Source organism: Labrus mixtus, chromosome 2, assembly GCF_963584025.1.
Source record: "Labrus mixtus chromosome 2, fLabMix1.1, whole genome shotgun sequence".
Taxonomy (NCBI): Eukaryota; Metazoa; Chordata; class Actinopteri; order Labriformes; family Labridae; genus Labrus; species Labrus mixtus.
This window is the reverse complement of record NC_083613.1, coordinates 12353305-12367936: the sequence shown is the minus strand read 5'-3', so window position 1 is coordinate 12367936 and position 14632 is coordinate 12353305. Positions and strand designations below refer to the sequence as shown.

General features: G+C 46.5%; 1 protein-coding gene across 8 annotated transcripts in view; it reads right to left on the bottom strand.

Moving 5' to 3' along the window:
- Nucleotides 1-14632, bottom strand: part of add3a (adducin 3 (gamma) a) — a 100677-nt gene that overhangs the window by 31204 nt on the left and 54841 nt on the right. For 3 of the 8 annotated variants that reach the window (XM_061064515.1, XM_061064535.1, XM_061064508.1), the window contains one exon: nucleotides 5747-5991. In XM_061064515.1, coding sequence (XP_060920498.1) covers nucleotides 5747-5941 — 195 coding nt within the window. In that variant the 5' untranslated portion in view covers nucleotides 5942-5991. Of the gene's footprint in view, nucleotides 1-5746; nucleotides 5992-12404; nucleotides 12468-12636; nucleotides 13067-14632 lie in introns of those variants that run through there. The other 5 variants (XM_061064526.1, XM_061064549.1, XM_061064498.1 and 2 more) reach the window with 5 other exon arrangements.

Genomic DNA, 14632 nt, shown 5'->3' with positions numbered 1-14632 from the left:
GTCATTAGGTTGACTGAAAGTTAGACTGAGACAGCATTTCCAGCATGGAAACCGCCATCGATGGGACTCCAGCGGCCCCTGCAGGAACAGACCGCTGACACCACTCAGGCTTTGTACAGTTATATTTATGGAGCGAATCCAGCCTCGTGTGGACACTCTAGGTACTGCACTTTTTTGCCCTTCTGCATTAGCTTCAGTTGTTGACACTGAAAGTGGCAGCTCGCTCGCTCGCACATGCACTGAAGTAGACTTAGTAATCTCACAGTGTACTTCTCTCTTACCCTGTGGTCACAGCTCCATTGCCGGAGGTTTCTCTGAGTTCAGCACCCGAGGGACGTCGTGAAATACCAAACAGAAACACAGCTGTTGAGAGACGTCTCTGAGGGGAGTGGCGGTGGTTTTTAAAAAGAGTCTCTGGAGTGAGTTCAACAGCTAATGTCGGATCACATGAGACCTTGAGGACTTAAAAAGAAAGAAGGAAGCTGTGACATTCACACAGGAGGGCTCGCTCGCTGCACCACCCGACAAAGCACCATGTTGTGTGTTTTTTGGCATGTTTAGCTGGAAGAGGAGCAGATGTGAACTTCCTCTGAAAAACCACGGGACTCGTGTAAAATCAAACTGAGCAAATTTACCACTCGGCATCTCTGAATCACTTATTTGGGTGAGCGATCTGTCCGACAAGACGTGTCGAGGAGAGAAGCTGAAAACCTAATAGGAGCAGGAGAAACTAGAAGCAGCATGTCGAATTACAACCCAAATTCAATTTCATCTGATTCAATTTCAGACTTCTGGGAGCTTCTGACCTCTTGACTTTGTGGGTCACAAATAGTCACGGCAACCCAGTTCCCAGCTGCAAAGCAGAGAGGCTAAACCGCAGAATTTGAACCTGGATTAATATCAGGATTTATCAGAAATGACAAAAGATTTGGATTTGCAGAGACAATGTGTATCCACACTTTGTCTTCCACCTCGAGGCCACTTCTTCGCATGTCGTTCACAAACACAAACAACCTCTCTACTTTGAAAGGCCTTCTAAACATCTGCACTGTAGCACAGACACAGGGAACAACATGTTCTATTCTGAATCAATAAGGAAGTGTTGAAATGTGACTTAATGCTTCCTTAATCTGGAGGATTTTGTTGCTCTAGTTTGTGTGAAAGACGTGGAGGTACTACAGACATTCAGGTTAAAATGTGGTTAATATTTATGTGTCTCTACTACGAGTGCACCAAGAGACTGTGCACAGGATGAATTTGTTACATATTTCATGTAACCGGTGACAGCTACAGTTTGAACGTGCATGCATTATCTCCCCTCCCTCCCTTTTGTCTCCCCTCCCATTGTCGCCCTACTTTCCCTCTGTGCATACTTTTGATGCATGTTTGTAACGCAGCACCGACTGGTGAGTGTAGACGGTCCTGAAGGGAGTGAGGTGGTTCAAGGTCCGGCTGTAGCCTTTGACTTCATGAGGTAAACACTGCATGCTGAATGAGGTCAGCTGCAGTCCCGCCTGCTCTATAACGGTCCGACTTTAAATACAGCCTGCCATCTGAGCGCCTGACAACATGTAATCTGGAGCCGCCGCTGGTCCCATAACACTGGAAAGAAAACAAACAGAGAGCGAGAGAGAGAGAGAGAGAGAAGGGGCGGAGGATAAAACGAGAGGAGAGAGGTGCATGAAGAAGAATGAAGACAACAGGCCGAAAACGACGTGTGCACGGCGAGCTGGGGACACACGCCTGTTTTTGTTGTTGTTGTTGTTGTTGTTGAATGAGCGTGAACCAGCTGAGAGGCCGACTGTCCTGATGTAAGAGCTGGAGTCACTACGGCCCGCAGAGAGCCACCTGTTACAGCTACATGAGCTCTGGTTGGCTCATGTTCAAAACCACATCAGGCAGAAATACCGTACATCACACTGTGTGACCGCAGGCACAACACACACACACACACACACACACACACACACACACACACACACACACACACACACACACACACACACACACACACACACACACACACACACACACACACACACACACACACACACACACACACACACACACACACACACACACACACACACACACAGGGCGGCGTGTGGTACATAATGGCGGTGGGTTATGTATGACTCGCAGCTGGCAGTTAACCATGATCACAGGTGATAATAAATAGCTTTTCCTGAACAAAAACTCTGCATAGTCGAGGTCGACAGCCTCTAGTTTAATTGTATTGTTAATAACTGTTTTGATTTGCCTTGCAATTGTTTTCAGGCTGCAAAAACAGAGATGGTCAGCCACAGAGCCTCAGTGCAGACCAACACTGCTCAGAGGAGGACACGCACGCACACACACACGCACGCACACACACTATCAAGTGGATACCTGCATCAGCAGCACCGAGCTCTTGCCCTGCCAGACATCTGGCTCAGAACACAGCATGCCAGGAAAACCACACTGGGCATGTGCAGAATGTGGATCACATTTAAAGCTTAAAACAGAACTGGCCAAACCACAGCAGCCACGACTCAGTATCATTCACAAACACTTCCAGGAGGAATATTCATTCATGAAATCCATGGCCTAAGCAGAGTCTAACCTTATCCCTCCTAACTTCAGAATCTGTTGCTGCTAACTCTGAAACTTTGAGAGAGTCACTTCAAAGTAACTTGAAGAACAAACGCACAAACACACCTCCAGATGGAAGAGCCCTTTGTAAAGCTCTGGGAGCACTCCAGAGCCCCGCCTTGAGTCAATAGTGCAGAGTAAATATTCCTAATGCTGTGTGGCCTGAGCTGAAAGGCTTGGAGGTGGTCTCCACACAAGGTGACGCCACTGCTCAAAGGGCTCAGAACAAACACAGATAGGACAACACTAAGAGCTTAACTGTGCAGAAACACCAGCAGGTAATGTTGGACTTTTATCATCAGGGTTCAAGATTATCAAAAGGATCGATACTTTCGTAGTTTTTTTATACAGCAGGTTTTAAAACAAATTCTGCGTCCTACAGAAATAGAAGTCTTGTATATCTTCTGCAGAAGACTCGGGACTGACGGAGCTGAGACGCAGCGCAGCGTGGACAGAGGAAGCACACACACACTGACTTAAACTCTGCAGCCGTGGCGGAGCTGAGACGGACCGAACACACATCTTTTTTATTACTTTTTATTGTCATCATGTCTTAACATAAAGTACACATATTTTATATTCAACATAAGGATGACAATATTTTTAATTTTTATAAGTGGTGTCAAAAAGGTTGTGTCCCCCAGTGATGTGGAAATACTAAAAATAACACTTACAATACAGAAACATGTATTACAGTTCTTTAAAGTAGCTTGAAGTAAAACTGAGGTAGCTTAGATCTGTGTTACATAAATTCATACATTTTTCCCAAAACGCATCTGGTGGAAATGAGCAGTTACTAGAACCATGTCAGCTCCATCAGGGCCAGGTGTGGAGTTCCTGAGAGGTGTGTTAATACATCCCAAAAAAGAAACAAAGCTTTCTCTCAAATAGAAACAACAAATCTATGAAATCTACAGAAAGTGTTGTTTCCTCTGTGATCCCTGCCTTTGTCATGAGTTTTGAGTGCCGCTCGAGCTTGTGTTCTCTTTGACCTGCTTCGTTGTAAATCACAACCTTGTGTTAGGATAATCAAAACGTCCTAAATGATTAGACCTTCTGGTCCCTACTGGGCTCAAACCTCTCCAACAACAGGACCTCCAGCACCTTAAACCAAGCTGTCCGGTTTGGTACGGTAAACCCTTACTCAGTAGGAGGGGCCTAAAGCCAGAAGGTGATAGCATCATCAGTTCCGCCAGTGATCCCAGAGAAGGTCTACACCGAGGTCGACCATGGAACACTGTTACATGCTGCCATTACTCGGAAAACAAAAACCGCATTGCATTTACTTTAACTTTAAAACATGGCACATTTTGTGTTTTCATTAATTATCACTGATGCACAGGAAGTGAAGATTCTTTCGACCAATCAACGGGCTACAGAGTATCTAGATCCAGCCTTTAGGGTCGGATTGGTACGCTTGGCACCCGATCAGAAGAGTAGCAAAAAAGTAGGATAGTATGGATCGGTTTATTTTGATACCATTCCAAACTTTTGACAGTGGAAAGGCCAATAAATATGTACCGTACTGAACTGAACCAGACCGCCTGGTGGGGCTTATGTCGAATACTGTTGGGCAGCAACAGTAATTCTCAAATATCCAGACCTCCAAGGAAAGAAAATCAAAGCTCAACATAATGCCTGTTGGCTGAGATAAGCCCTGTGCTCACACATTTGTTTACTTCAGCAAAACCTGACCCAGCACGAGAGAGCTGCTGGCCTGGGGAGGACTCTGAGAGCCGGGGTGAGGGTGTGGTCTCTGGTGGTTATATTTGGTGTTTAGCCGGCCACTTCTATGACTCTGTGGCCAGTTTCACAACATTAGTACAAACACACACGATGCACTCGCTGCTGTAACTTCCTGAGAAATCACTCGATTGGGGAATAATAACTGCCAGAAAGAGAAAAGCGGAACTGATTACCCAAACTGTGAGTCAGAGAGGTGAAAAGGTCTTCGGCCTACAGACGTGAACGGACAAACTTACTTACTCTAATGGTTACACCAACAGGGAATTTGGAGTCCCCGGACTTTAGGAACTCAGGGCACCCAAAGAAAACCAACAGAAGACTAACCCCCCCAGGAACACCAGGGTCAACTGGTGGACTCAAAATGAAGAGATGACCAGATAACCAAACCCGTCTGTACTAAGATAGTCCTGTGTGGTCAGTAGGATCTCAGGTGGAAGTGCTTAATCATCAATAAACAGATCTACCTTTCAGGAATCTCTCAGCCCCCATGAAACCAACAAATTACAAAACCAGCCTGTGCACCCTGCTTTCGCTATTATCAATTGCTTTGTTCTATAAATTTTTACTCAACCAAATCGCAATTCCTTAAAGGAGATCTATGGATGTTGGATGTCCGTACTAAACCCCACCAAAGCTTTTTTAAACACAACAAACGTAGTTGTTGGCGTTATCCCCAGACGTGGTTTCCTGCTGCTCTGAACGAGCAATATGAGAACTTGGCGAGACTTGACCAGAACCTGACGCCAGGTTCTGTCGACATATCAGAGCAAAGCATGGAGCAAAGCTGTAGGACAAGCCCACCCCAACAGCTGTTTCAAGGAGACGCCCACCCGGAAGCTCACTCAAATGTCCCCATGTCTGCAAACAGAGCTGGCCAATCAGAGGAGAGTGAGCATGTGGGGAGGCGGGGCCTTAAAGAGACAGTAGCTGAAATTAAGCGTTTCAGGCAGAGGCTGAAATCAGGTATTTACTGACGCAGATAAATAAGGAGGTTTTTGAGCTACACATCTCACAACGCTACTCAACAGGCGTCCCAGACTGACATCATCAATGGTGACAGTGAGGATAATAGATCTCCTTTGAGCCTGTTTCCTTCCTCTTCATTAGGGGTCAAAGGTCGCTAAAGCCAATACTTTTCGATCAACCATTTTTGCAAGTAAACAAATGTCAATTCAAAGATTTATTCTTCTCTAAGACTATTTCTGGCTCCAAATTCAGGGGCGGCATCCAACACTGATTGCGTCACAGTGGTGCATCAAAGGATGAATGTGTTCTACTTTTTCGAGGCCACAAAGGTTCTTCCAGGTACTTGTGGTTAATAAGTAACCTCTGGACATCACAGGTCCCCTTGTCTCTATTTGTCACTTACCGGGCTCTGTAAGATCTGTGTGACCCGTTTCTTCTGCTCCAGAACGTTGAAGTCTTGCCGGAGGTCCGGGGACATGTTCCTGGCCCTGATGTACTCCGGATCGTTGACGTCGACCCGGTCGAAGTAGCGCTCTTTGGTCCCTCCACTGGGCGTTGGAGGGGTCGTCACCACCCCCTGATGGCTATCCGCACTCATGCCTGCTTCACCTCACTCCCTCGCTCGATGGCTGCCAATCGGACTCTCACCTGAGAAGAAGAAAACACAGAGGCGCACACATGAAAACGCAAATCCTGATATTTAAGGTATGACGTGGCACATGAAGGGGACTGAGAGGACAGAACATTAGCAAATAGGAATCTACTTCCCCATTTCCCATTACTTGCTTTTCTGTGAAAATGGATAGAAACGGGAAAAGGGAATATTCTAATCATGTACTGTGAGCATCAGCAGATCATAGAGACAGTGTATCTTTATCACACAGGAAAAGGGCGTCCGTGTTATTGAGAGCAAAAGAGGTGCAGCACTTTGGATCCACACAAATAAAACCCTGCACTGTCCCGACAGCGCCATTATTCCCCAGACAAACAGCGTCACGACTGCACGTAAGCATTAGTCAGGGCACGGTGACACACCAACCAACAAAGAGCACGAGGAGGACAGGAGCCGTTTTGTCTCAACATCCAGGGCCTCGACTGGCGAGGGGGTTTACTCCCACCGTTCACTCTCAGGTCATCTGGCATGACAACAAGCACTCATGCAGGAAATACAGGAACTGTTACAGTAAAAACCCTCTCCAATCCTTGTTGTCATGCCAAGGTAGAGTCGACGGGAAATACATGTAGAAATATTGATACTGTATGTCAGGGTGTGAAGGTTGAAGAAAAAGGAGGAAACCAAAACCCTGACTTTTTCTGTTAGTGTTGTTGTTTGTCACCAAAAGACCTTCAGATTTTACTTTAATTACTTTCAGAAACCTGGATCTTCAATGGACCAGAATCCAAATGAACCCTTCAAAAACATTCACCTTCTTTTTTGACAACCAAAAAAAAACTTTTCCTCAAATCTTACAAAAATGCATTTCTCCAGGATTCCTTTGCAACACGCCTGCTGCTGTGGAGGCAAAGGGTAAGCTGGTTGTGTATTAGGGAGAGGCGGAGCCTAAGCGAGCTCTACCAGATGGTGTCTTGGCTTGACCAGCAGAGCGACGACAGAGAGAGCAAGAAAGAGTTTAAGAAAAGCACCCTGCTGTTTTCCCGTCTTTAAAAGCCCCTTGGTCATCAGAGAGGAGGGAGATCACGATTGAGAGGTTACTCTGCTAAAGGTGCCCCCCCCCCCCCCCCCTCCAGGTCTCAACTCTGCGCGAGGGAAACAGGGGCTCATGAGGTCATTCGGTCTGCACAGGCCGTTAAGCTACCGAGGTCAAATGCCACTTAAAAAGATGGTTGAGATTAGTGGAAGGAAAAAACAAGAGTTGAAGTCAGACAAAACAAACAGTGAGCTGAAAGAGATCCCTGGACGAACATGAGCCCCGGCGTGGAGCGTATTCTGTATATCAGAGACGTTCCTGGGGACTCATTATCTAGTTGATTAAGTAGAGTGGAAGCAAATCTTGTTGTTTGGAGCTGTGTCACATTTCAGAGCGAATGGGATCACAGCGTCTGCTCATTTGGTTCCAAGTGCGGCTAATGCTAGCACCACCTGTCTTTCTTCCTCCTTGTTAACACGGAATTAGCTTCGGGTGATACGCCAGTTTAACCTGACACGGAGTAAATATAAACCATCTCCATTTTCTAGATCAAAGTACTGCCAAACCCAGCTGCTCCCACAAGACGTCGTCTGTTAACTTTTTATTTTCAAAGTCGTCACCAGATGATGTCATCAGACTTCAGATTCAGCCAAACAAAAACACATACGGTGATTCTTCCTCTACTTCTGAACGCTGCACCTGGTTTCCCCTTCACTACCCCTCTATGCAGATGATATACTTATTTATTTAAAGGAGCAATATGTAACTCTAACCCCTAGTGTTTAAAATGGGTACTGCAGTCTAAATTCATAAACATTGTAGAGAGCTGTCTTTATCATTTCACTCACTACACATCTTACTGATGTGGATCCTTGTTAGTTCTTATCACTATCAGAACTTTTCTTCCCTCTTTGGTTTGCACATCATGTTGGTAATCTATGATTCCACATGTTGTAGATGTGTCAAGTCATGGACGTGTGGTTACTTAAAGAAACTCTAAATGTACAGCATTTTCCTCAGATGATATTTGATTTAAAGAATCCTGAAATATCAAAGTGATCTGTAAACCAGAGGATCTTATATGAACACAGAGGAAACCTTCAGATCTGGGTCTGATACTGCTGTGATTTTCTTTTACCTTGGAAAAGAATAAAAGGAGCGCGCACACAAAAAAAACCTCTAATTGAGAGCAGCTGAGCGGGGCAGAGTTACGTAACCTGACATTGAATTCATCCTCCTGAATAACTGCGGCCTGCACTGCTCTGTTTACTGAGTGGGAGCGCACAGGAAAGGCTGGGATTAACCCACTGAACAATGGGTCGGTGTGGGGAGCAGGACTGAGTCACAAACAGAGAGAGGTTCAATTAAAGTAGAAATAACTCACAGGTTGAGCCAAAGCTGTTCGATGACGTGTTCTTTCTTTGCATTTCTTCTACGATGACGCCACAGTAAATTAAAAATATGTAAACAAACATCAACGGCGTTCAGATACACATCGAGAGGTTGTGATTGACAGCAGATGCCTGAACTTTCATGAATGACTCAAATTCTGCACGGCTGAGCGCAAACAGCTGCAGTCGCTCATCCAACCTCTGCCTCGCTCCGCACACGCACGCACACACGCACACACACACACACACACACACACACACACACACACACACACACACACACACACACACACACACACACACACACACACACACACACACACACACACACACACACACACACACACACACACACACACACACACACACACACACACACACACACACACACACACACACACACACACACACACACACACACACACACACACACACACACCTCTAGCAGCGCCCAGCATGAGCTTCCACCCTCCCTCTCTGTGTCTCTGTCAATACATCATTGTCCCCACCCTGAAGCCCCTCTGCCCGGTCTCATCCAGAAAGATCGACGTTTGGGAGTGTGAACGTGCGTGTGTGTGTGTGTGTGTGTGTGTGTGTGTGTGTGTGTGTGTGTGTGTGTGTGTGTGTGTGTGTGTGTGTGTGTGTGTGCATGTGAGAGTCTGCACATTTAATCTGAGTAACAATGAAATCTGTTCCTCTCATCACTGCATTAAAGTTTATCATTCACATTCCATGGCAGACGGCCTCATGTGATTGGTTCAAACACTTGTTGAATGAATCCCATTCTCACAACAATGCCAGACGTCACGTCGAGTTCAGTGATTGGCTGGATGTTTGAGACACAGTCGACCTTTTAAAGAGACAGGAGGACAGGAGTTGTATTCTAATTGATTTAACCTGACAGACGAGGCAGGCCGTGTTTACCGGAGGGCGCTAGACTACGACCGCAGCCTGATCTCTCACCCGCTGACCTCTGCTGACCCCCCCCCCCCCCCCGCTCCCTCTCACGCCTTCATCAGGGGGTGAAGCGTCCGTGAATACGTCCTCGTCTTTAAAGAATTATTTTAATAGAGCTATAAAACCCGCCTCTGCTGTGATCCCTGCTAAGCTCGGCATGTTTTTAGTTACCAGGAGTTACAGGATGATGAATGGTGCGATGAAAGGCCTGTTACAGCGAGAGGAGAGAGTCACAATGCTCTGCAGGTTTTCTCTGTTTGAAACAAGACGGGACAACTAAGCACCATGTTTACACGGCAACGATCTACGATTAGAAAACCTTTTGTTGTGGCTGTTTGCTCACTTGACAACGGCCTTTTGGGAGCATGAGGATGGAAGATTTGGAAAACGGGTCCCAGAGTGCAAAAGTTTGAAAACGGCACCATTTCCTTTGTCCAGTAAACTGGGAATCTGAGAGTTTCAGCTTCATTAAGCTTCCAGTCAACAGCCATCAGCGAGGAGGTGGACTACAACAACAATGGCCGACTCCTGGATTCTGTTCATTCTGCTATCTCCTAGTCAACATTTTCTTTAAATGTTTTTTTTAATCACTTTGTGGTTTAGGGTCACTCGGAGGAACAGCCCCACCTCGACGTCTGTCCACACAAACACTCGTGTGTTCGCTGTTTTCAAGACGATCGCGATCATCTCGCATGCATGAAGAGCTGCTTCACACTCTTCCTGCTCGCCACGCGTTCTTTTCTTTTGTTTATTCAGTTGACACGTCCAATAACAAGCAGCACTGCAAAAAACTGTCATTGTGGTGTCAGAATCTGACACTTTTTCTGGATTTCCGTGGCGTCTATGTCACTTCCTGTCTTGCCTGCTGAGACTCCGCCCCCTTCTCCTGTCCTACAGGGGAAAACTTCTCGCTGTGAGGGAAAGCTGTGAATGAGCAGCTCAGGATGATTCAGAGGCAGGCAGACCTGACCTCTCTGATCCGTTTCTTGATTCATTAACAAGGAAATCATGAAAAATGCACATCCTGGTTCATCACAGGTCGCCCTGATATAGACAGACTGAACCTCATGAAGCGGCTGGAAGAACAGAACTAGAGATTTAGTGTTCTGTCAATCAATACGTCATAGTTTCTCCTAATGACTACAGCTCTATGAACACATCAACACATCACATTTTGAATGACTCTGCATGTGTCATACTTCATGAATGGTTGTGTTATAGTTTGGCTGCACGGTGCTGCAGTGGTTAGCTCTGTCCCCTCTCTGTGTGGAGGTTCTTGGTTTGAATCCCCGTCTGACAGGAGCCTCTCTTTGTGGAGTCTGCATGTTCTCCCCGTGCATGTGTTGGTTCTCTCCTGGTACTCCTGCTTCCTCCCACAGTCCAAAGACATGCTCGTTAGGTTAACTGCTGACTCTAAATTGTCCGCAGGTGTGAGTGTGAGTGTGGCTGGTTGTCTGTCTCTATATGTCAGCCCTGTGATTGGCTGGTGAACAGTCCATTGTGAAACCCCGCCCCTCGCCCAATGACAGCTGGGTTCAGCTCCAGCCCCCTCGGACCCCGGTTTAGATCATGGATGGATGGATGTGTTATGATTTCCTCCTTCATCTCTAATAAAAGGAGTTCACAGCACATCTCTAAGTTCTCTCCCATAATGCCTCACTCCTGGACCGTGACATCTGGCGCTGCAGAAACGCCACAACCCTCCGTCTTTATCTGATGACACCCACGTTTACCCAAGAATCAGTCGCCCCATCATTCTGTCTGATCCCGTCTCTCTTCAGTTTGAAACACCCTTTTCTTTCTCTGCATCCTTTCTCTCTCCATTGAACTTTCTGTTTGTCCTGAAAAACTTAGAAGAGAAATTCCAGCTGTTCAGACCCCCAACACACAACTGTTATTCTTTGTTTACTGACATGATGCAGATGTGGAAAGCTACACCCTCCCCATAGATCTGTTTCTCCATCTCTCTGTCTGGTTCTCTTTGATCTCCTTCTCCTCTTTGATCTCCATTGACCTTTAATTTCCCGCTGAAAAACTCAGGAGATGATATGCAAGCTTTGCAGAATGATACAACACTGCTGATGAAATGACAGCCAGTAAACATAAAACACATTGTATGAGACACAAGCCAACAAGCCCCCCCCCCACACACACACACACACACACACACACACACACACACACACACACACACCTCCTGTCTCTATCCTGCCAGGAGGAAGCTTCAAAGCGTGGCTGCTCCGAGCTATCCCCCCTAAAAATAGACACGCCGCCTTTTGGGTTTCTGTTACAACTCCAGTGGCAACAATACCAGGAAAGAATGTGTACGTCGGCTAATTATATCCTCACACGCTGTAAATGGCACAGTGAGCGACGAGCCTGTACACGCACACACACACACACACACACAGACACACACACGCACACAGGTGACCTGCAGTGCAGAAAGGCCCCTCAAGCACACACACACACACACACACACACACACACACACACACACACACACACACACACACACACACACACACACACACACACACACACACACACACACACACACACACACACACACAGGTGTGTCATGACAGATCCAGCAGTGACACTGGAGGGCGGCGTGTGAGCTGAATGCTCAGCGGCTTAGAGATCCTCCTGCAGATTTACCATGAGGACACACTCCTCTCCTGCGCCTGAAAATGCACCAAAGTCAGAGCGTTCTGTCGGATTGGCAGCGGCTGGTTGTTGTTGTTGTTTTTGTTTTGTGCAACCAGCATTTGGGTTCATTTACAGGTTTCACATTCACGCCCAGACATTCCTTCCAAATGATTGCAAAATAAATTAAAGATAAGAGCGAGTGCAGAGCCCGGATCCTAAATGTGGAAATGACATTGTGTCCACAATCACAGACACAGCGTACACTGTGGCACACATGAGAGATAATAGTCACAGCTAATCTTCTCTGGTGCTCACACTCACTGCACTGTTACTGCCAAGTGTGCTTATAATGCCTGTGTGTGTGTGTGTGTGTGTGTGTGTGTGTGTGTGTGTGTCCAAAAGCCATACTAACATGGAATTCCCCTAAAACTACAAATCGGTTTTTAAGGGGGTGGTACTCTTTGGAAGTCAGCTGCTGGGAACACACAAACAGAAAGAGAGCTGGATTATAAAATGGGAATAAATGCACATCTTTGGAAGAAAGGAGAATATAGGTCAGAGGAAATAAAATCTAAATGTCCAACCAGGTCTGATGACGAAAGCAAAACCAGCACATAAACAAATAAGCCGAAGCCTTCACCAACCTTTGTGTTTCCTCACGCTCAGTGAATGGGAGAGAAGAGGCGGCAGGAGCAGGCGAAACACATGTCTCTATTTCTCTCTGCTGCTCGCCGTCTGCGCTTAAATTCCAACACTGAGAGACAGGAGAGGAGGAGCGCGGTGTGAACGACAGAAAGTGAGAGTCACGCTGCAAATCAGAGAACCGGTCGCTCCACTTGTCTGTCCAGATTTCCCATAAAGATGTTTTGGAGGAGCTGCCAGCACGCAGCAGATTCTCTCTCTGAGTCCTGCGGGCTGTGCTGCTCGGCTGTCCCGGCGTTTCTCACACAGAGAGAGAACTATCAACAGCTGTGAGTGTGTATGTAAGAGGATATGTGTGTGTGTGTGTGTGTGTGTGTGTGTGTGCCCTCTGCGAATGAGGGTGTGTGTTTGTGTGGAAAAGAAGCTAAAGGCACCACGTGACGCAGGCTTAATCCCCCCGCCCACTGGGTAGAAGCACACACACACACACACACACACACACACACACACACACACACACACACACACACACACACACACACACACACACACACACAGGCAAACACACACATACAGGTTGCTCGACCAATCACAGCTCAGGCTCACACACTAATCACTCCTCCTCCCTCGCCTTCTCTCTCTCTCTCTCTCGCCCTGTGTCTAGTCATCTCTTTTCTTTCCTCTCTTTTTTCTTTGATCCATTCACTTTCTGCTCTCTCTCTCTCTCTCTCTCTCTCTCTCTCTCCCACATTCCACAACCCAGCCCCCCACCCTCTTTCTGCCTCTTTATGTCCCTCATTCCGAACCCCCCGCCCCGCCCGCCGCCCCTCTGGGCGACTGTACTAAAGGTCAGTGTTTATGAGTTTGTCTGGAAGCGCTGTAACTACAGCCCAACAACCTGCTGCAGCCAAAACTGCACAACCTTTGCACATCGCGTCCCTCTGCTCTCTGAGCATTCAAAGAATCAAACTGTCTGCTGAACTCAAACTCAGAAATCATTCAGAATAAAGTCAGAGAACTCGTCCAACTCGCATGACAGTGAAGTGATCCAGGTCCAAAGAGGAAGCTGTAACACCTGCTGCAGGAAAGATGACCTCTTGACCCTTAAGGATGTAACCATACCTCCAAATACAACCAAGCACTCGTATGAATAAGGACAATTTCAATCGATGAGTCAAAAGATATTGCTTTTGCTTTTTATTTAACCAGCAGGGGGAGCTATCTGATCGCTCCTGTACGTACATGTACTCTTACTTTACCGCAAGAGACCGCGTAATGTGTGAACACAAACATCTGAATGTTTCTCTCTTCACCCGGAGTTTCTCCTCCAGCCTCCTCGTATTTATTCTGCAGAAAGTCAGAGTGATCTGATGTGAGAACGCAGCAGGATATAATCAGGAGAATTCACCTGGAGCGAGTGGGAGGGGGTGGTGACCTTTATTCCCTGTGATCGCTGCACGACCATAGACTGTCTGCACGCCACCTCTACCATCTCTGTGCTCTAATGAACCTGCTGCATTATGTTTCCTGTTCTCCAGTATGTTCTTCTCCACTCTTTAGTTCACATTGAGATTCTGTTCAACTACACGTAGCATTGATAGAAAGACAAATGTTCTCATCATAGAGTCGTATAGAGGACTCTGCTGCTTCATCAGTGTTGTTCTTTTAAAGTTGTTAGGTTGTTTATAGTCTTTAATTCAACCGGTGAGAAATCACTTCACAGGACTGAAATCGTTCTTACAGGTTACAAAAACAAAACCCGGTGATTTGTGAAAGATGAATCACGAGTCACGCCTGCAGAGGAAAAGCAAACATGGCAGCTTCCAGATGTGAGCGACCTGTCAGAGATGCTGTTTGATTTCAGTGTTTGTCTCGAGCTCAGTGTAAATACACTGAGTGACACTGCTTTGGATTGGTTTAGATTTAACACTGAAAGGAGAGATTTGACATGCATGTGGTGCGTTCAAGCAGTGCAAGTACTTTTAATTCTACTCCATT